This window comes from Phocoena sinus, chromosome X, assembly GCF_008692025.1.
Source record: "Phocoena sinus isolate mPhoSin1 chromosome X, mPhoSin1.pri, whole genome shotgun sequence".
Classification (NCBI taxonomy): domain Eukaryota; kingdom Metazoa; phylum Chordata; class Mammalia; order Artiodactyla; family Phocoenidae; genus Phocoena; species Phocoena sinus.
Window position 1 is genome coordinate 20,259,295 of NC_045784.1, and position 20,425 is coordinate 20,279,719.

General features: G+C 39.7%; 1 protein-coding gene across 3 annotated transcripts; it reads left to right on the top strand.

Moving 5' to 3' along the window:
• Window positions 1–1,061: 1,061 nt before the first annotated feature.
• PRDX4 (peroxiredoxin 4) lies at window positions 1,062–19,137 on the top strand. 3 transcript variants are annotated; one of them, XM_032618739.1, is made up of 7 exons: window positions 1,071–1,438; window positions 5,682–5,799; window positions 8,627–8,743; window positions 11,254–11,376; window positions 14,709–14,839; window positions 15,857–15,891; window positions 19,023–19,137. In XM_032618739.1, the coding sequence occupies exons 1-7, from the start codon at window positions 1,195–1,197 to the stop codon at window positions 19,071–19,073; spliced, it is 819 nt and encodes a 272-aa protein (XP_032474630.1). In that variant the 5' UTR covers window positions 1,071–1,194; the 3' UTR covers window positions 19,074–19,137. The 3 variants fall into 3 exon arrangements, with proteins under 3 accessions (XP_032474629.1, XP_032474630.1, XP_032474631.1); XM_032618738.1 differs by having other exon boundaries at window positions 1,062–1,438; window positions 15,857–19,137; XM_032618740.1 differs by lacking the exon at window positions 8,627–8,743.
• The last annotated feature ends 1,288 nt before the right edge of the window (window positions 19,138–20,425 follow it).

Genomic DNA, 20,425 nt, shown 5'->3' on the forward strand with positions numbered 1-20,425 from the left:
GGGCATCCTGGGCCTGCCCCCAGGGCACAGACGCAAACGCCTGTGGGGTGGAGAGTCTCGGGAGAGACGGAGGCTGGAGCCAAGGGCCTTCGGGCCACAAGCCCATCAAACTCTTCCGGGTCCTATAATGGGCAGAACTAGGGTGAGGGATGAGTTTGGAAAGGGTTGTCACAAGGAGTAAGGATAAAACATGTGAAAGCAACTTGAAACTATGACTGGCTGTGGGGAACATTAGGTGTTATTTACAAAATCAAGGGCTTACAAGGGCAGGCACTAACCTTGCGCTAGGTGACTTGGGAAACAAAGATGAATTCCACATTGATTTTGACCCCAGGGAGCTGACGGTCTAGAGGAAACACAAACTATTGGATGGATTTCGTGGGATTCAGAAAGATGACAAGAGCTCACAGGAAGACAGAAGGGACCCTGGGGGCATAAAGGCTGCTGAAGACCCCTGTAAAGTGATGGGGTAATTATCTGAAGATGGAACTATACTGTGCTGGAACAAAGTTTGGTTTTCTGGGAACTTTTCAAGTGTTTAAAAAAAAAAGACACCTTTAAGACAGGCTTAAGTCACAAAACTGCCTGTTTGCCTTGCCTGCTGAAGGAGAGTAAATGGTTAGGCCTTTCTTCTCCAAATTCTCCCAAGACTTGGGCTGCAACTAAGGGCGGGGATGGGGGGGCGGGGAGTCATGGCGCTGTTCACACAGACCACTTCAAGGAAGAAACAAGTACTGTTAGAAGTATAAAGTGAAAGCTATTCGGAGGCAGAAAAGTTCGTCTCACTTTTTTGCGGGGATGGTGTGCGGTGGCGAGGCTTTGTGGAAGAGATGACGTGTAAGGACGTCTAGCCCAGAGCAAGGGCGGGAGCACAGGAGTCACAGGCGATGCCACACTCTGCAGAGTTAGTCTAAGCTCCCAGCGTTGGCCCGCCCCAGGGCGCATGCGCAAACGCCTGCAGGAGCGGAGCAGGCGGGGCTGACGCCCATGTGGCGGGGCGGGGTGGGGGGGGTGGGGGAGCCCGGGAAGCGAGGGACACGGGGAGCGGGGAGGGGCCGGGGGAGTGAGGAGGCGGGGCAGCTTTCTCTAGGCCGCGCTTCGTCTCTCGCGGGTGTCCGGCGCGGGATTGTAACTACCTGGCGGCGGGAGAAGTAGCTCTCGAGCCAAGGGACGTGCGACTATCCTCGCGTGGTCATGGAGGCGCGGCGGCCGCCGCTACCCGCGACGACTTCGGCCCCTGGCCGGAGCCGAAAGCTACTGCTGCTGCCGCTGCTGCTGTTCCTGCTGCCGGCCAAAGCTCTACGGGGCTTGGAGGCGGAGGAGAGGCCCCGAACCCGCGAAGAGGAGTGCCACTTCTACGCGGGTGGACAAGTGTACCCGGGGGAGGCGTCCCGGGTTTCGGTCGCCGACCACTCCCTGCACCTCAGCAAAGCCAAGAGTAGGTGGTGCCCCGCCAAGGCGGGGTGACCGGTGGCAGAGGGAGGCGGGAGGTGGGGAGGGCCAGGAGACACGTGTACCCTGGTTACGGTGGCTACCCGGGGGTCTGGCTTGGGCGGCACCCCCTGGGCTGCCTTCGGTCCCAGGGAGAGCCTGGCTCTCTCCTTGGGGGGTGGGGGGGATGGAAGGGGGTGCGAGGTGGGAAGAAAGGGATGGTTCCACTAATCAGATTTTGGAAGAAGTAGTGGTTACCCCCGAAGCCACAGATGAGGGAAAGAGGATGGCACTGGTCCGGGGCTTGCAGGCGACGAGGATGTTGTGCAAACTGAAACACTTCCTCAAACATCGCAAAGAGCCTGCAGCACGTCGCGTCTGTTCTGCGATTTCGGGGAAGAATGCATTGATAAGTTGAATAATGATTCACAGACAGTTTGATTAAACAGAAAAGCGGCTAAACAAAATGCTCAGGAGGGCAAGCGTTTCATTTTTCTTTTTTCTTTGATTGTTGTTGCATCTTATAAAGAAGACTATTAAAAGCCACCTTCCCAAAGACCTGTGTAGTTAATGGGTATCCTTTGTGTTTCTCAGAAATGAGGAGCTTGTTTACAGGGTGTACTTTGGAGGCTCTTTGTACGGAAATGGGAAAAGGGAGGTTAGAAGTAATGCATTTGGGTTGATGATAAACCTCGTGGCAAATTTGTGTCCTGCCAATTTGGCTTTTGATTATTTGCATTTCTGTCCAGTGTACACAACTAATGGCCACTTTCAGGAAGGACACATCAGACTAAGTAGATACTGAGAAAGTTGTGGCCTGCTGCATCTGGATGTTAAGATTAGCCCCAAAAAAGTGGCTAGGGGCTAAAGGATAAAGACTGTCCCTTACTCGGTTTTTTTTTTTTTTTTGCGGTACGCGGGCCTCTCCCCGTTGTGGCCTCTCCCGCTCCGGAGCACAGGCTCCGGACGCGCAGGCTCAGCGGCCACGGCTCACGGGCCCAGCTGCTCCGCGGCACGTGGGATCCTCCGGGACGGGGGCACAAACCCAAGTCCCCTGCATCGGCAGGCGGACTCCCAACCACCGCGCCACCAGGGAAGCCCCCTTACTCGCTTTTAAGCAACTTGCTTTTCCTACTTACCATTTGGCATTCTGAAGATGTGTATTTGGCTTTTGTGGTACAGTTACAGAATGCTCCTTGCCCAGGTTCAGTGAAAAAAAGTAGTGCTTCACAATTATGAATCCCCAGTGTTAAAATGCACGTTGCTATGCCTTAGGATGGAGTGGGAGTGATAAATGAGAAAAACTGTTTCGCCTCCTTAAACATCTGCAGTTCTTTCCTACTGAAAGTTATCTTTAGATTTTTGTTTTTAAAAAAGCTAGTGTTGCACTTCTAAAATCGTATTTCCAAGTCCCATTGGTTTTACTTGCCTGGGAAGATATTTTGAAATATGTCAGCCAGTTAAGTGTTTACTGGCATTGCATATATTTTTCATAACAAATCCCATCCAAGTCTGCACACGGAAGCAAAAAATAGTAGTAATAATAGATTTCCTTCTACCAGCAAACCTTTTCAAGTTTTAGGTATTTGCTATATTTCTCTCATGTGTAGGCTCATCTAGAATTAAAATTACAAGGACTTTTCACTCATAAAATGGAATGTTATGGCATTATTAAGTTCAGACTTTCAAATAATTTTTAGTAACATGAAAAACTTCATGATCTACTGCTCCCTTTTTTAAAAAGTGGGGCACAGAGCTTCCCTGGTGGCACAGGGGTTGAGAGTCTGCCTGCCGATGCAGGGGACACGGGTTCGTGCCCCGGTCCGGGAAAATCCCACATGCCACGGAGCGGCTGGGCCCGTGAGCCATGGCCGCTGAGCCTGCGCGTCCAGAGCGTGTGCTCCGCAACGGGAGAGGCCACAACAGAGAGAGGCCCGCGTACCGGAAAAAAAAAAAAAAGTGGGGCACAACGTGATCCAAATTTATGTGTTTAAAAAAGACTGGAAGGAAAGACATCAAAATGTTAACAGTAGTTAAATTATGGGGGTTATGGGGAGAGGGGATTTAAATATTCTTCTTTATACTGCTCTGCATTTGCTTTATTAATTATATGATTTATATTCGGGACAATTTTTGTTTGTTTTTTAATACATGCAAGGGTTTGCTTTGGGAATTCCATTTATAGATCTTAGCATACTGCATTCTTTTTGCTCTATAAACTGATGACAGTTTTTTTTTTGAACTAGCACTGCAGTTCTTAAATCAAGAACCCAAAATTTCCCAAGGAAAAAAAAAAAGCAAGCAAGCAAGCCATATCCAGGATATGAGGGCCTGCCTTTCCACCACCTTGCCAACATTGTGTTATCATTTAACAAATCTTTCCCAATTTGCTAAGCCAGATAATAACAATAAAGTATTCTATCAGTGTTTAAAAAAGAAAAAAGAACCCAAAATTTCCAAAATCAAGGTTTTCAGAACAGAATTTTTCAGTTTTATTGGTTTTCCCAATATGCTAAAATCATTAAGGACTATCATTGTAACACATTATTTTTTTTAATTATAGTTAATTTATTATAGAAGATTTATTTTATTTCATTTTATTTATTTGGCCACGCCACACCACATCACAGGGCGTGTGGGATCTTAGTTCCCCGACTAGGGAGTCTTAACCACTGGACCACCAGGAAAGTCCCTGTAACACATTGTTACAATTATAAACTCACACTTGAGTAGCATTTTAAGTAATGTATATAAAGCATATATAGTTCTGTATCCTTCTGCTATCTAATTCTCCCTCCTAGCCTTTACCAAATCATATCAAGATATTTCTGGCTCAAGATAAGGAATCATGTATTACATATTTTTTTTGGGGGGGGGTGTTTTTTACTCCATTTTACTAAAAATATGTTTTCAACTACAGTAAAATGAAAGCAAGCAATCCTCTGGTATTTCCTGAAATACATCCTTAGGAAAATAACCACTTTGGATCTAGAAACTTGGCCTCTTTATAAATTACCTTGCAAAATAGAAAATATTTCTCAATGATGAAATAAAAGATTATTCTTATAAATCTAAAAACAAAAAATAAAAAACAAAAAAGTCAGCTGAACTCTACAGTGTGCTTAGTGACATAGTCTATTCACATTGTGATGCAACTCCTTATCTGGGCAGGGACTGCTAGCCAACAGATCACGCCCCACCAGGCGTCTGCAGGCTACTCTTTGAGTAGCACTGTACATATGGGGTAGGAGTAAACACCTAACACTTCAGTTTAAGCAGGGTTCAAGCTAGACTCAGAGAACACGAACGTTTGTGTGAAATGTTCAGGGTATTTCTAATCCCTTCTTGCAATCAATCAAAACACTAGTTTCTATTCTGTATACACAACAAATAAGGCACATAGTAGAAGGTGGGGGTGATTTTAAAACTCAGGATCCTTGCCCACCATAGGAAGTTTGCCACCTGAATAGAGAGAAAAACTAATGCCAAAAAAACCTACTTATACTTAGGCATTAATGATAAAGGCCCAATAAATGATCTGTGTAGACCACAAGAGCTCATACGTGCAGCTGCGGGAAAAAGCTCTGAGGCGATCTGCCAAAGCTTCAAGGTAGAGGGAAAATGTAAGCAGGTCTTTTTTTTTTTTTTTTAACATATTTATTGAAGTATAATTGCTTTACAATGGTGTGCTAGTTTCTGCTTTATAACAAAGTGAATCAGTTATACATATGTTCCCATATCTCTTCCCTCTTGCGTCTCCCTCCCTCCCACCCCTCTAGGTGGTCACAAAGCACCGAGCTGATCTCCCTGTGCTATGCGGCTGCTTCCCACTAGCTATCTACCTTACGTTTGGTAGTGTATATATGTCCATGCCTCTCTCTCACTTTGTCCCAGCTTACCCTTCCTCCTCCCCATATCCTCAAGTCCATTCTCTAGTAGGTCTGTGTCTTTATTCCTGTCTTACCCCTAGGTTCTTCATGACATTTTTTTTCTTAAATTCCATATATATGTGTTAGCATACGGTATTTGTCTTTCTCTTTCTGACTTACTTCACTCTGTAGGACAGACTCTAGGTCTATCCACCTCATTACAAATAGCTCAATTTCGTTTCTTTTTATGGCTGAGTAATATTCCATTGTATATATGTGCCACATCTTCTTTATCCATTCATCCAATGATGGGCACTTAGGTTGTTTCCATCTCCGGGCTATTGTAAATAGAAAAGAACATCATATATTTTTCTTTCTTAGTTTCCAAGCCAGCACCTTATTGGGAAGGAACAGCTGTGATAAATGGAGAATTTAAGGAGCTGAAGTTAACTGATTATCGTGGGAAATACCTGGTTTTTTTCTTCTACCCACTTGATTTGTAAGTAATACATGTACATAGCACCTAGTAAAACCTCAGTCATTATCAGTCATTATTCAACAACATCAAATAGTTAGAAATTATTTTATTTAGCACTTGTTCTTAAAGGGAAAACTGAGATGAGTTTTTTCAAGAAGGTAACATCTTGAATATATTTCAGAATCATAAACCATTGATCCCAGTACTTATATCTACATGATTGTGTTATCAAAATGTAATCATTAGAGGAAAGCCACATTTATATTCATTAAGCTATACTTACTAAGGCAAGAAAATGGACTGAGAATATTTTAGAAAGCATTTAATTGCAAGACTTATGCCACAAATCTGTTTCTCTGTTAACTTGAATGTTTATATGCCTTTTTCTCTGGTGATGCCATTTAACTGTGGTTTTACTATTTTTATTCTTTGCTACATCTGTTGCTTTTCTGTGATTTGAACATTTTCCTGAAAATACTGGATATGCTTAAGGAATAATACCTATTAATATAAATTATGGTTATGGGGGTAGTTCTCTTACTTTAACTCTGGCAGTGAGCACTTTTGTAGATAGAAAGTTGACTCAAAGTAAATACTCTTGGAACTTTAGTCACATTGAGGATTTAACTTTGAGTGTTTTTCAAATTCCATGAAAGTGAAAAGATACCAAAGAGAGTTATCCCAACTTTTATCTTTTTTGTTTGAATATATTTTTTGGTTACAAAAGTAAATAGAAGATTCTTCTGTCTTTGCCACTGTATATTAAGGTCGTTTTTACATTAGGAGTAATCTAGAACTAAGTAAATATATTTTAAACTTGCAGGGAGGATATACTTAAGCTCATATCTTTAGGTTGTCTCTAGGCCAGAGGTCAGCAAAGTTTTTCTGTACAGGGCCATATAGTAAATATTTTAGTCTCGAAGTGATCTTCATTGCAACTACTCAACTTTGCCTTTGAAGCACAAAACAGTCATAGACAATAATGAATGAGTGTTGTTGTGCTCCGTTGAAAGTTTATTTACAAAAAATAAGATAGGCCAGATTTGGACTCTGAACTGAAGTTTGCTGACCCCTACTCTAAATCCAAATCGAATTCTCATCAAAATTTGTACATTGAGGCTAAAACAAATCATGAATCTGCATAATATGTAATATTTTAAATTAGTAAGAACTTGCTTCTTTCTAATCAACTTGTACTATGGCTTGACTAGCTAAAATGTATTATATAACTTAACTTCAAATAGAAACCAGAAGTAGAAATTTTAATATATATAAAACGATAGGCCTTCTAAATTCATGCTGTAAAACTGAAAAGCAACACATATATTAAATATATTTGATGCTAAACCTGAATTTTGAAATTAGTGGAACATAGACAAATATGCCGTTTCTCCAGTGTTATTTAAAACTCCATAATGAATAAGATATATCTAATTAGAGCATGATGTTAGCAGTGGTCTTCTGGGGCAAGGAGCTGAGAGAGCTTCTTTCTGTTGTTTCTGTGTAATGCCTGCCGGACTGGGCCTGGTTAGAGAAGGAAGAATCCTGGGACATTTGCCACAGTCTGCAAGGAAGAAAGTCAGAATTCTGCCGAGATTCTGAAGAATTTCAGTTTTCTGCCTAAACTTTAAGTTGGGCCAGTGTGTCTCTAGGTAGCATTTCTTGGAATAATAGGAAGGAGGGCAGGGGCCGATCATTCCTACCTTTTGGAAAATATTAAAAATACATTCATAGGCCAGGTTTCCAGGGACATAACCTGGATTAGAATTGTCTGCTTGCATATGGCAGTCCTCCACTCGAACAACTGAAACATTTGAAAAGCCTGTATTGGGCTGTGGTAGGAACTTGTTGTCCTGTAAGTCTATTTTTCAAACTTTCTTGACGATGACACATGGTAGGAAATATATTTTTCATTGCCGCCCAATACACTTATACATACAAGGTAATATTTAGTCTGTATGCACCGGTATAGTTCATGCTCCTTAAAATACTGAACAACTTCCATACCAACGCCCTCCCCAAGTTGCCCCTCCCACCTAGTCCCTTTCAGAAACCTCCAGAGAGAGCTAAAGCCAACCTTGAGTTAAGGTGGTTAAATATTTTTAATATCACTCCTGAATACACACATATATATGCACTTATATATAAATATATATGCTTTATAACTTACCCTTACTGTGTGTGATATATGTGTGATCATACTTTCTATTTCACTTTTTTAAAATGTTGGTTGGAACTCAATAAATTGGCTTAAGGAGTCCCTAACACTGCTTGAAAAATACTACCCTAAGGTAATATTCTCTAAATGTGCCCTTCTGACAACAGGACTGGGAGACGAGGTAGTAAGTAGAAGAGGACCTTCTTATCAAGGACCTTTTCTTATCAAGAAAGGGAGAGGGGTGGGAGAGTATTTCCTCATCTCCAAAATAGAGATAGATGCATCTAGCTCATAGGGTTGGCATAGGAAGGTTAAAAAATAATAGTGAAACAATGTAAAATTTGTATTGATCCTTTGAAAGCTATAAAGCACTATATAAAGTATTATTGAATAAAAGCTAATAAAATGGGGGATGCTGCCATAAGGGAGACGAGAACGTTGGTTGACCACTGATCCATTAAGTTATAAAAGTAAAGTTTATCAAGATGTAATTGGGAACTCTGTACTTTTTAAATTAAATAAGATTTGATCAAATAACCATTTTTTTAGACTACTCCCATCTTGAGAAGCTTCATATACAAAATTGTTCTTCATGTGTGTTTTTATATACTAAAGGTGTTTACAAAAACAAAATCATTTGAAACTAAGTATATGTGTATTCTGAGAATAATTTTTTTTTTTAACTTTCAGCACTTTTGTGTGTCCAACTGAAATCATCGCCTTTGGTGATAGAATTGAGGAATTCAGATCGATAAATACTGAAGTGGTAGCATGCTCTGTTGATTCACAGTTTACCCATTTGGCCTGGTCAGTATCTTAAACTTAGTATTTGTAGGGGAAAAAATGGACATACTCTTAAATTATGGGCAGACAACTCTTAACATGACAGGAATATAGAGGCGCTCCAGTGGCACAATCAGTTAGTGCATGGTACTTGTATGACAGGAATATAGTTATTTATCAGACAGTTCAGGAAGAAATTTATCTGAGAGCTGCTAGTTCAATGAAGGTACAGTAAAAATGCTTAAGGATTTTATAGGACATTGCAAATTTGGGGAAAAAAAAGTTAAATTCAAAAGATGTAATATCCATAGCAGAAACCACTGAATTGTATGATTACTTTATTATCATAAATTGGGTAACCTTAATCTGGAGAAATAAAATCTAAAATACTATGTCTCTCTGTTACCCAGTTGTCTAGTATTAAGTCAAACTCAAAATAGCTTTTATCATTACTTTTTAAGAAGCAATGATTTTTTAAATTAATGCTTTAAATAATTTTTAAAAATTCATTAAACGTGAAAAGATGCTCTGCCTAATTAATTGCAGAGAATTTACAATAAAATGACAAGAGATGCCATTCTTTTCCTCTGTCTGGCCAAGAGTTCAAATATTTAAGAATTTCATCCAATGTTGATAAAGGTGTGAAGAAATGGTACTTACACAAACACAGTTGATTCAGCATTTCTGGAGAGCAGTTAGGCAACATGTTTCAAACATTGAAATGTTCATGTTGATGTGAGTTTTGTTTTATAAATTTATTTATTTATTTATTTTTGGCTGTGTTGGGTCTTCGTTGCTGAGCACGGGCTTTCTCTGGTTGCAGCGAGCGGGGGCTACTCTTCGTTGTGGTACGCAGGCTTCTCGCTGCGGTGGCATCTCTTGTTGCGGAGCATGGGCTGTAGGCTCGCGGGCTTCAGCACGCAGGCTCAGTAGCTGTGGCTCATGGGCTCTAGAGCTCAGGCTCAGTAGTTGTGGAGCACGGGCTTAGTTGCTCTGTGGCATGTGGGATCTTCCCGGACCAGGGCTCGAACCCATGTCCCCTGCATTGGCAGGCGGATTCTTAGCCACTGCGCCACCAGGGAAGTCCCTAATGTGAGTTTTTAATAGCATCCATAATTTTGTTCACAAAATTTTTGCACAATAAAGATTGTGCAGAATTATTTTGCTTTTAAAATTTAACATTCAATTCATTAAAGTAACAAAGTCAAAACAGGTTTTTCTCCATTTACAATTATGTATATAAATATATATACATGGATATATTTGTGTATATAACTGTAAATGTATATAAATTATAATTGTAAATTATACATACACACATATATGTATGTGTATATGTAAGTAAAAGTTTAATTGGTTCAGGAGCTACAATTTAAATTTAATTTACATTTCCTTAAGTAATTGATTCTCTTAAGTATTTTAAGATGCAGTTATATATTTAATATATTTAAGCATCTCAGTTTTCAGACAAACTTTCCCAAGGACTTAATTCTTGCAAATCTAATAAATAAATAGGTGTGTCTTAAGTCCTTTTAAAATGTTTCTTTACTAGTTATAAACTAAAATTTCAGATTACACATTTCGAATTGGAATCATAAAGTGAATCTGTTATTTTAACATGCCAAATCTCTTAAACATTATAATTTAGTATACAAATATATACTGATTATTTCTTAATATAAAAATATTAAAACTATGGTTTGAATTTGCTTCATCATTTCTATAGTAATTCTAAATCTTTGCAGGATTGAAACACAAATCCACTAAGGAGAAAGTTATGTCATCCCAAATAATTTGGGATTGCTTTCCCAAGGAATTTTGGGGGATACATTCTCAGCTGGATAGGTTTCATATCAACCAGAGATTTCTACTTGGATGTCAGAACTGCGGCTGCAAACATCTGGAGCCACAGTTCCCTGTTTCCTAACGGCTACGTCAGTGTCCTACCATGAGGGCCCCAACCCACATCCTCCAGTTTCAAGTTGCAGAGTACTTAAATCTGAAGACTGATGAGTCAGATTACAGCTAGCGTCCTTGCTGCTTCAAGTGGACTTGGCGTTTCTTGTCTCTCAGAATATTAAAATGCCATCCAGTTGTATCATGCTTATCTCACAAGGCTTTGTCTTGCAATCACAATTCTAAGCTTATGCTCATGACAGTGCATATCCTTTGATCCATAATTCCACTTCTAGGAATTAATCAGACAAGTATACAAAGTTGAGAATTATCAGGATTTTCCAGCAGTGTTTATAAAAGCAAAAAAAAAAAACGCAATCAGTTTAAATGACTGTCAGTAGAGATTGGTAACATATATTATGTCTGTACATTAAAAATGTGACGTATATCTCCATATTTAGTGTTTAAAGGATATGAATATATTGTTAAGGGGAGGGAGAGGCAAGAAAAATAGAATGTGTATTAGCCTGTCTTTGTTAGAGAATGTGTGTTGTGTGTTTGTGTGCATATGTGAAGAAAGAGTGCTGTTTTAATATATGCCATTTACTTAACCCTGAAAGGTAAATTTTCTGTTACAGGATTAACACCCCTCGAAGACAAGGAGGACTTGGGCCGATAAGCATTCCACTTCTTTCAGATTTGAACCATCAGATCTCAAAGGACTATGGCGTATATCTGGAAGACTCAGGCCACACTCTTAGGTATCTTTCAGTGGTTTTACATTATGACAAATATGAATATATTTGTAATCCTCCTTGAAATGGAGTTAGAAGATACAAGGTTTGATCAAGAAATATTTGCTCTGTTTGCAAAAATGTTGTAGATACCGTTAAAAATAATTGGTAAGTGCCCAACTTAAGCTATGTGAGTGTCACAGACTGTTAGAGCCAGAAGATTATTTAGAGGTCTTTGACCAACCCTGTCATTTTACATAAAAAACAGATTCAGAGTCCCATGGACTTAGCCAAAGTTACTACAGTTAATTGCAGAGCCCAGACATGAACCCGGGTCCCCAAATGGTTTGTCCATTTCTTTCTCCTCTTTTCCAAACTGACTCTAGTAATGGTTTTTCTAAATACAAGTATCATAGTATTTATTTAACAAACCTGTGTCCTTGGAGTAGGAAAAATTAAGGAAATATTTTACCCAACAACCCTCATTGAGTTACTTGAGTTAATAAATACTGATAGAATTCTTTGGAAGAAAGGGCAACTTCAACTTGAAACAGTTTTAATTTTCTTATATACTGTTGATTTGCTTTGCAGTGCTAAGTTTTTTTAATGTTTTATGTGAAGGTGTCAGTATTTTATAATCCTGTGGGTTTCATACAACAGCTTTATTGAGATACAATTCACATACCATACAACTCACCCATTTAAAGCATACAATTCAGTGGTTTTTAGCATATTCACAGGTGATGCAACCATCACCACAATCAATTTCAGAACATTTTCATTGCTCCAAAAAGAAATCCCATCCCCATTAGCAGTCGCTCCCCGTTTCACCCAGTCCCCCTCCCCTAGCCCTACACAACCACTAATCTACTTTATGTCTTTCGAGTTGCCTATTCTGGACATTTCATAGAAATGGAATCCTACAGTATCTGCTCTTTTATGACTAGCCTCTTTCACTTAGCATAATGTTTTCAAAAAAGGTTCATCCATATTGTATCATGTGTCACTACCAAGTTCCTTTCTCTTTTTTTTTTTTTTTTTTTTTGTACTTGCCAAGTCTGTAATGGTTTCTGCCTAGAGTTTATTACTAAGTTAACTCCCGAAGAGTAAATATGCCACTAAAAAGATTGAGGCACTTTTAAAATTTAGAATTATTTGAACATTAGCCAAGTAAAATTATCTAATATTAGCTATTTTATGTGATTTGAACCAAGTTCGTTTTTTTAATTTTTTATTTTCATCAAAGTAATATATGCACATAGTTTTTAAAAGTCACATTTTCTTAAACAGTCCTCTCCTTACTCTTAGCCCTGCTTCATGGAGGAAGCTACTTTCAGCCCTTTAGCTACTGCTTGCATTATTTGACTCCATATTTCTAAATAGTATCTTATATAATACATCTGGATATATCAATTTTGGTATTATTTTTCATGGTAAATAGGACTTCATCTTTCTTACATCATCCCCAAATTAATTTTCCCAGTATAATGTGTCACAGTTTTGGATTAAGTCAATATTCAGTGTTTATATAAATATTATTCACTGCTAAGCCTTTAAGTGTAGTGTGCTGAAGATTACCTTCCCCTGTGGCAAATTTGTTTATTTTCTTGTAGCTAATAAACTACTTCATTTCTTTCATTCCCTTAGTTTTCTATATATCCATCACTAATTATTCCTCAATTCCACACCTGGATTGTAACCCCTCTAAGTACTGCATTTTTCCTCTGTCAGTTTTTTTCCTCCATCCTCCTGCTTCCAGTCAGACTGATGGCTCGCTAGGCCTGCTACATAGCTGTTGTCCTAGCACTTTCTGCACCAGCATCCTGGGACGTTCCTTCACCTCCTCTCTATCAGATACCCAATTTTCTGGCTCCCATGCCTGCCTGCCTTCTTTATGTAATTCTTTGTTATGGTGAAGCACATCCTCATAGCTTCCGAATACAAGGTCATTGGAAGGTAAAATGCTTGAGGGCCTTCTGTGTCTGAAAATGTTTTTATTCTGCTCTCATGCTTGATTAATAATGTGGCTGGGTGTAGAATTCTAGATTGAGAGGCATTTTCCTGTGGACATTTGAAAGCATTGCCCTGATACCTTTAGCTTCTGGGGCTGTTATTGAGATGTCTGTTGCCATTTTAATTTCATACTTTTTGTAAGAATGACCTGTCTCTGTTCTGTGGAAGAGACATATATACATATTACACCAAGTATGGCAAATGCCTTAGTCTCATAGTCTACCAAAGAAGCAGTTCACACAATCAGAACAGAAAACAGAAGCTACAATTTGCTACCAAAGAAAAGGCAGATTTGTTTTTGTGTGGTGTGTGTTGGTATGATGTGCCTTACAGAGGCAAGGTCAAAATTTCCCATCAGGGTCACTTACTTCAGAACAGACTTGATCACCTTTGATGAGAATTTTCAACTGTAAAAGTAGTACATGAAAGGATACCCATATGAGTAGTAATTAACAATTTTGCCTGAGTTTGGCCAAGTTGATCTGGTCTAAGGAGATTGAGCCCTAGTTACTTCAGACGTTGAGTTGCTCATTCAAAAAAGCTGTTGTAGAATGAGGAGGAACACTTCAGTAATGTTTAACATGATTATGGAATAAGATTTCATGTAATAGATATGTAATGCCATGTATTTCTACTAAATATATATATCTCATCATTATTTTAATACTTGTACACAAGCAGTTAGCCCTAGTACCCGAGATCCTTTTCTAATCCAAAGTAAGTATTGGGTTGAAATCCATATTGACTGAAATAAATAGATAGTAAAATCCTTTGACAATTTTTATCTCTAGTATACTTTAACTCTTAAAGTGCCACCCCGATCTCAATAGCAGGTCTTTTAGGTCGAACTATCTCATTATTCCCCAGGCCTTAGTAGTGAATCACATATAGAAAGATTCAGAAGGAAAGGCAACTTCATATTGGTGACTTTGTCTTTTTCCACCACTGAAAAAGGAAATACAAAGACATTCTAAACAGCCAGTGATAAGAAACATGGATCACTCCTTCACCCAAAGGAAAGCTTTGCTAGGTAGTTTAATCATTTCATTTACAGTACAATCCCAAACCTAGTACACGTCAAGATTCAACTGATAATACTACAGTACATTTCATAGACAAAAACAAATCATTAAAGCTACCGTTTAACAGTGATAATCCCAAAATATACAGTAGATAAGTGTGGGTATGGGGGTGTGTGCATGTGCATACCAGTCAGGTAGGTAAGTAGTGAGTTTTTGGTTCTGTATAACATCCTTCTGTGTGAGCGGTACAGGGATTCATGTTAACTCATATTTTTCTTGACTGAGAACAAATGTCCTCACCTTTACCATTCTTATGTTTTACAGAGGTCTCTTCATTATTGATGACAAAGGAATCCTAAGACAGATTACTCTGAATGACCTTCCTGTGGGTAGATCTGTGGATGAGACACTGCGTTTGGTTCAAGCATTCCAGTACACCGACAAACATGGAGAAGGTGCCCTTCCCTTCTAACCATCATAGCCTCTTGATTTTTTAGTTTGAGAGATACTAGCATAATTAGTTTGGTTTCTTATCTTACAAGTAATTTTCATGGTTCCAAATCTTCTGATTGTTTTCAGATTATTAGGTCTTTTGAGCAGATCAAATTATAATTTAAAGTGCTTTTAACAAAACATCACTAATATTTTCTACTAACTGAATACGATGGACAAAATATTATTTTCATAGTCCTTTTGGCTAAGCTCAGAGAAGTTTCTGCTACTGTAATTTTTCAAATTATGTTTCTATAAACTTAAAATGCACCTGCCAATCTGGCAGTATCTAGTAACGTAGGTTTTATTTGCATGTTTACATTATTTGATTTAGCTTTTTCTCCTCAAAGTAATTCAGAAATCCTTAAGGTTATTCAGTATCACACTGGTAACCTGTCATTTCATCCTTTCACTTCAAGTTTTTGTAGTAGCCAAATGGAAAAGGTCAGATCTTCTTAAAATAGAACACATGTTATATATTCCTTTCAAACGTGTAACTCAGTGCCTGAGTCAGGGTGCACTCTAAATCAAGGGGAAATCCTACCTTCCAAATAATGTTAAAGTCTTTTTCGACAAACAGTGAACCATGGCATCAGTACAGAATACTGCAGGACATAGCAGATAAGCTTAAGGGAATGTACATTCAAGGAATTTTTGCTGTACCAAGACCTTTCAGTTTACCAGATTCCCAAACTTTCCAACTGTATTACAGGAACACTCAATTTGGTTTCTTCTATTGTAAATGTAACTAAACATAATTGACAAAAGTGAAAATAGATTAGCTGCCTGCTGATAAGCTCCATGACTAAAATTTCTGGCTGCAAGCCAGTAAGCTAACAGAAGTCAACTGTCCTGTAGCAATGTTCTCATTAATATAGGCTCTATTTTCAGTTTCATTTGGAAAAAGAAAACACAAGAGCTGCTAAAGAGAACTGAACTCTGTTTTTAAACTGTCTTTTGCCAATTTTTGTTTCTTTCAGTCTGCCCTGCAGGATGGAAACCTGGTAGTGAAACAGTAAGTCAAATTGATTTTTCTGTTAAGAGGATGGCTGGGGCAAAAAAAAAAAAAAAAAGCCAACCCTAGGATAATCTTTCCTTGTAAAAGAACTCCCTTGATTTTGTAAATGAAGTAAACATTGCTAGGCAGAACTCATAAGACTACAGACATTCTTTGGACTGTAACGGAGAGTAGCTGCAACTGGGAAAGCAGAATATGGGACCTGACGCTGTGAATTTTAAAGCCAAGTATACAGAGAAAGATACCATTAAAAAAGGGGAGGGCGACAGTGGAGACGTGGTAGAATCAATTCAGGGCAAAGAAGACAGTCACAAGCAAAACCTTCAGTGTATATTAAACGCTTTTAAGAAAATCTGGCTTACTGGGGGCAGACACCAAAAACAATGGGAACTACGAACCTGCAGCCTGTGAAAAGGAGACCCCAAACACATTAAGTTAAGCAAAATGAGAAGACAGAGAAACACACAGCAGATGAAGGAGCAAGGTAAAAACCCACCAGACCAAACAAATGAAGAGGAAATAGGCAGTCTACCTGAGAAAGAATTCAGAGTAATGATAGTAAAGATGATCCAAAATCTTGGAAATAGAATGGAGAAAATACAAGAAACGTTTAACAGGGACCTAGAAGAACTAAAGAGCAAACAGACAGTGATGAGCAGCACAATAAATGAAATTAAAAATTCTCTAGAAGGAATCAATAGCAGAATAACTGAGGCAGGAGAACAGATAAGTGACCTGGAAGATAAAAGCGTGGAAATAACTACTGCAGAGCAGAAGAAAGAAGAAAGAATGAAAAGAATTGAGGACAGTCTCAGAGACCTCTGGGAGAACATTAAACACACCAACATTTGAATTATAGGGGTCCCAGAAGAAGAGCAAAAGAAAGGGTCTGAGAAAATATTTGAAGAGATTATAGTTGAAAACAATCAGATTAATGAACAAATCCATCATCTCACAGTTAGCCTTTTTTGTGTGGGGTGAGAAGGCTTAAGATCTACTCTTCTAGCAAATTTCAGGTATACCAACAGTATTAACTATAGTCAACCGTGCTGTGCATCAGCTCCCCAGAACTTATTCATCCTAAAACTGAAGGCTTATACCCTTTGACCAGCGTCTCCCCATCTCCCCCAGCCCCAGCCCCTGGCAACCACCATTCTACTCTGTTTTTATGGGCATTCATTCAACAGACATTCCTTGGGCACCTGCTATATGGCAACTATTCGAACTTGGATGATAGCCAGATGATACTTACTACTGAACACCACAGCCAATGTCCCAGCCCTCAGAGTTACGTTCTAATTTCAGCTGTGGCCAATGCTTTTAGAAACAGGTTGATGGCAGTTGGTGAGACAGTGCCTGGGATGGGGATAAAGTGGTCAGGAAAGACTTTTCAGATGATATTTGAGCTGAAACGTGAGTGAAGAAAGGGAGCCAGTCGTGCATGGAGCCGTGCAGAAAGAGCATCAGGGGCAGAGGCCCTGAGGCCGGTAGCAGCTCAGCGTGGCGGGGGAGCAGAAAGGGTTGGCGCGGGCAGAACGCTGAGCTGTGGGAATGGGAGAGGACGCCAGTGTCCCAGTGCACGGAGGGTTGGAGTCCCATGAGTTGACTGAGCAATGTGGAGTCCCTCGTGACCACAGGGAGGGCAGCAGGTGGTTTGAGGATAGGGCAAGAAGGAAAAGAAGGAAAGAAAACAGCTGGAGGGGGGGTGTAGGATCAGAAAAGGTTTGGTGGTGGCGTTTCTTTGAAGACAGATGAATTTTTCATCTCCATTGCACAGGCCTCCTGATTTGTCTCCCCGACCTCGGTTTCTCTCCTCTCCAACACATGTCATTCTGCAGACCGGAACCTCTTAGTGGCTCTGCAGTACAAAGTCCTCATGCTCGGGCACAGCCTTCAAGCTTCTGCGTTCTCTCGTTCCACTGCCTCTCCCTGGTCATCATCCCATGATTCACACACGCACACACACATGCACACATGCTATGCTCCCACCAAATCACGTGACTCATCCTTCCCCAAACTAAGCCCTACTCTGTCACGCTTTTGTGCCTTTGCTCAGGTCTTTCTTTCTGTAGCCTGGAGTACCTCTCTCCCCTTCCCTAAATTCCCCAAATTCTTCTTTCAAGACCAACTTAAATGCTACTTCCACTCTGAGGCCTTCCCTGATGCCATCTCAGCCTCTGTTGAGTCACAGAGCCTGTGTCCTAGTTTTGTGTGTTGCACCAAAAGCAGTTATGTACACGTACATCTTCCCCACGTGCTTGTACGAGCCTCCAAGGCGGGGACTTCGGTGGTTACCACTGGATCCCCCACCGTGCAGCATACTGTTGGCACCCAGTTGTTATGCCATAAGTACTCTTGAATTGAATTGGAATGCAGAGAGATTATACATTGGCAAAGACAAAATACTCCTGGAGTGATGCCTGAAATGAGGTAACATTTATTTTATGCTGAAGAAAATGCATATAGAACTATCATAAGCTGATTACAATAAAGTACAAGGTTATTTTTTTATATAGGGATAAATGTACTTTACCTGTAACTAGCAAGTAACAGTTACTGTGAGAAGTTAGAAACCTAGGAGGTTTCTAAGGCTGTAACGCTCTAGGAGGAAACACTTTTTCTTTCATTCAGAGTATTTGTCCATTCACTAAATAGGTACCCACGTTGTTTTTAGAGTACTTCTTCTACTTTGCGGTTTGAGATTAAAAGGTTACAGTTCTGGACCTCCAAGCAATCCATTTGAACCCACTGCCCCCTTTTCAGGTTGTAGCATACCATCACTTCATCAGCAGATAATTTTAAAAATACATTAACATCTGTAGCCATGCTCTCTCAACATGTTTGATTTTACACCATACCTGAAGATGCCATGAAAGCCTGGTGGCAAAGAGAAGAGCTGTAAGTAAATTTGAGGTGCTTGAGTACAGATGTTAATTTACTAGCAAATTATCTGCCTTCTGGGAGAGCTGAGATTAGCACGACAAATCCAGTTTTTCCTAAATATATATGATATAATTTGGTACACAAAATAATCTTTATCTTTAGTCAAGAGATAAGCAACTAATGTCAGACTACTGTTGATATACTTTGGCTTTTAAAATGAATAATTTGCTTTTTTTCTTTAACAGATAATCCCAGATCCAGCCGGAAAGTTGAAGTATTTTGATAAACTGAACTGAAAAATACTTCCTCGGGTCATGATGTTTGAAACTTCTCAGTAAAGTTCACTGTTTTATTACCACATTGTGTTGCAGTAGTAATTTCTTGAATAATATAAAAATCCATGTCAGGGTCCAAAGATATTTAGTGTTTGGTAGACACTGATGCCAAAAGGTAGGCAGTTATTCTCTATCTTTCCAATATACAAAAATGTCAGACTGACTCAAACTCGTAACAAGAGTAATAACTGACATTTATGGAGTACATGCCATCTACCAGGCATTGTGTTAGGAGGTTAGGTGTATTATTTCACTTAATTCTCACAGGAACTCTTTGAATTCTTTATTTTACAGATAAGGAAACAGCTAGCTAGCAAAGGTAAACTCAGTCTTTGAACCCAGACAGGCTAATTTCTAGTTTCGGGGCTGTTACCACTCCACTGTGGCTCACCTCTCTGTACCTTTGAGGGTGGCAGGAAAGAATAGGTTGTGAGCACAGTCACCTTCTATAGAGTCTGGTAGGGACGGTGAACCCCAGACTCTCTGTATACAACATAAAGCCCCTTGGTTACTCCTTTTTTCTAAATTTACATTTACAGCTTGTACTAAATTTATAAGTAACAACTTACATGTTTAGATTAACAATGGGAGTTCCCTGGTGGCCTGGGGTTTAGGATTCCGGGCTTTCACTGCCATGGCCCGGGTTCAGTCCCTGGTCGGGGAACTAAGATCCTGCAAGCCACGTGGTGCAGCCAAAAAAAAAAAAAAAATGGTATTTAGTTTAACAGAAGTTGAATCCCTAAGTATATGTAGCCAGCTATTCACAAATGACCACATATAAAGCTGAACTCCAGTGGTACTTCGTCACCCCAGTATGGCAATGGCTTTACTATAGTTACATACATGCCATGTAGTTTAAGGGAACTGGGACCCGAGAGCATCTGCCTCGTCCTGTCTTCCACGCTAATCCCCTCTCAACGCTCGCAAAAAGCCCCTCGCCCCGGGGAGGCCGTCCTAGAGTTGGGGATGTCCCTGGCCTCCTGGCTGATGCTCTGAGTTCTGTCATAAACGGCAGGGGATTAGTGACAGGCATTCAGACGTGGACACAGGAATTCAACTGCCATTTATAACCCTCTGCTATAGCAAAGTATGTTCTAAGTGCTACCTTACAGTCAACATTTTAGAAGCCAACTATTAGTAAAGTTGAAGACTGCTACTACTTTGGTGTTCAGACAGGTTTGTGATAATCCTGTCAATCAATACTTGCAATACAATTGGAATCTTATTCTCAGGTTTCCTCTTTCCAATCTGAAAAGTATAAATTTTTTTACTCATGGAATAAGCTTGTATCCTCTTGATTAATAGTTTCCATT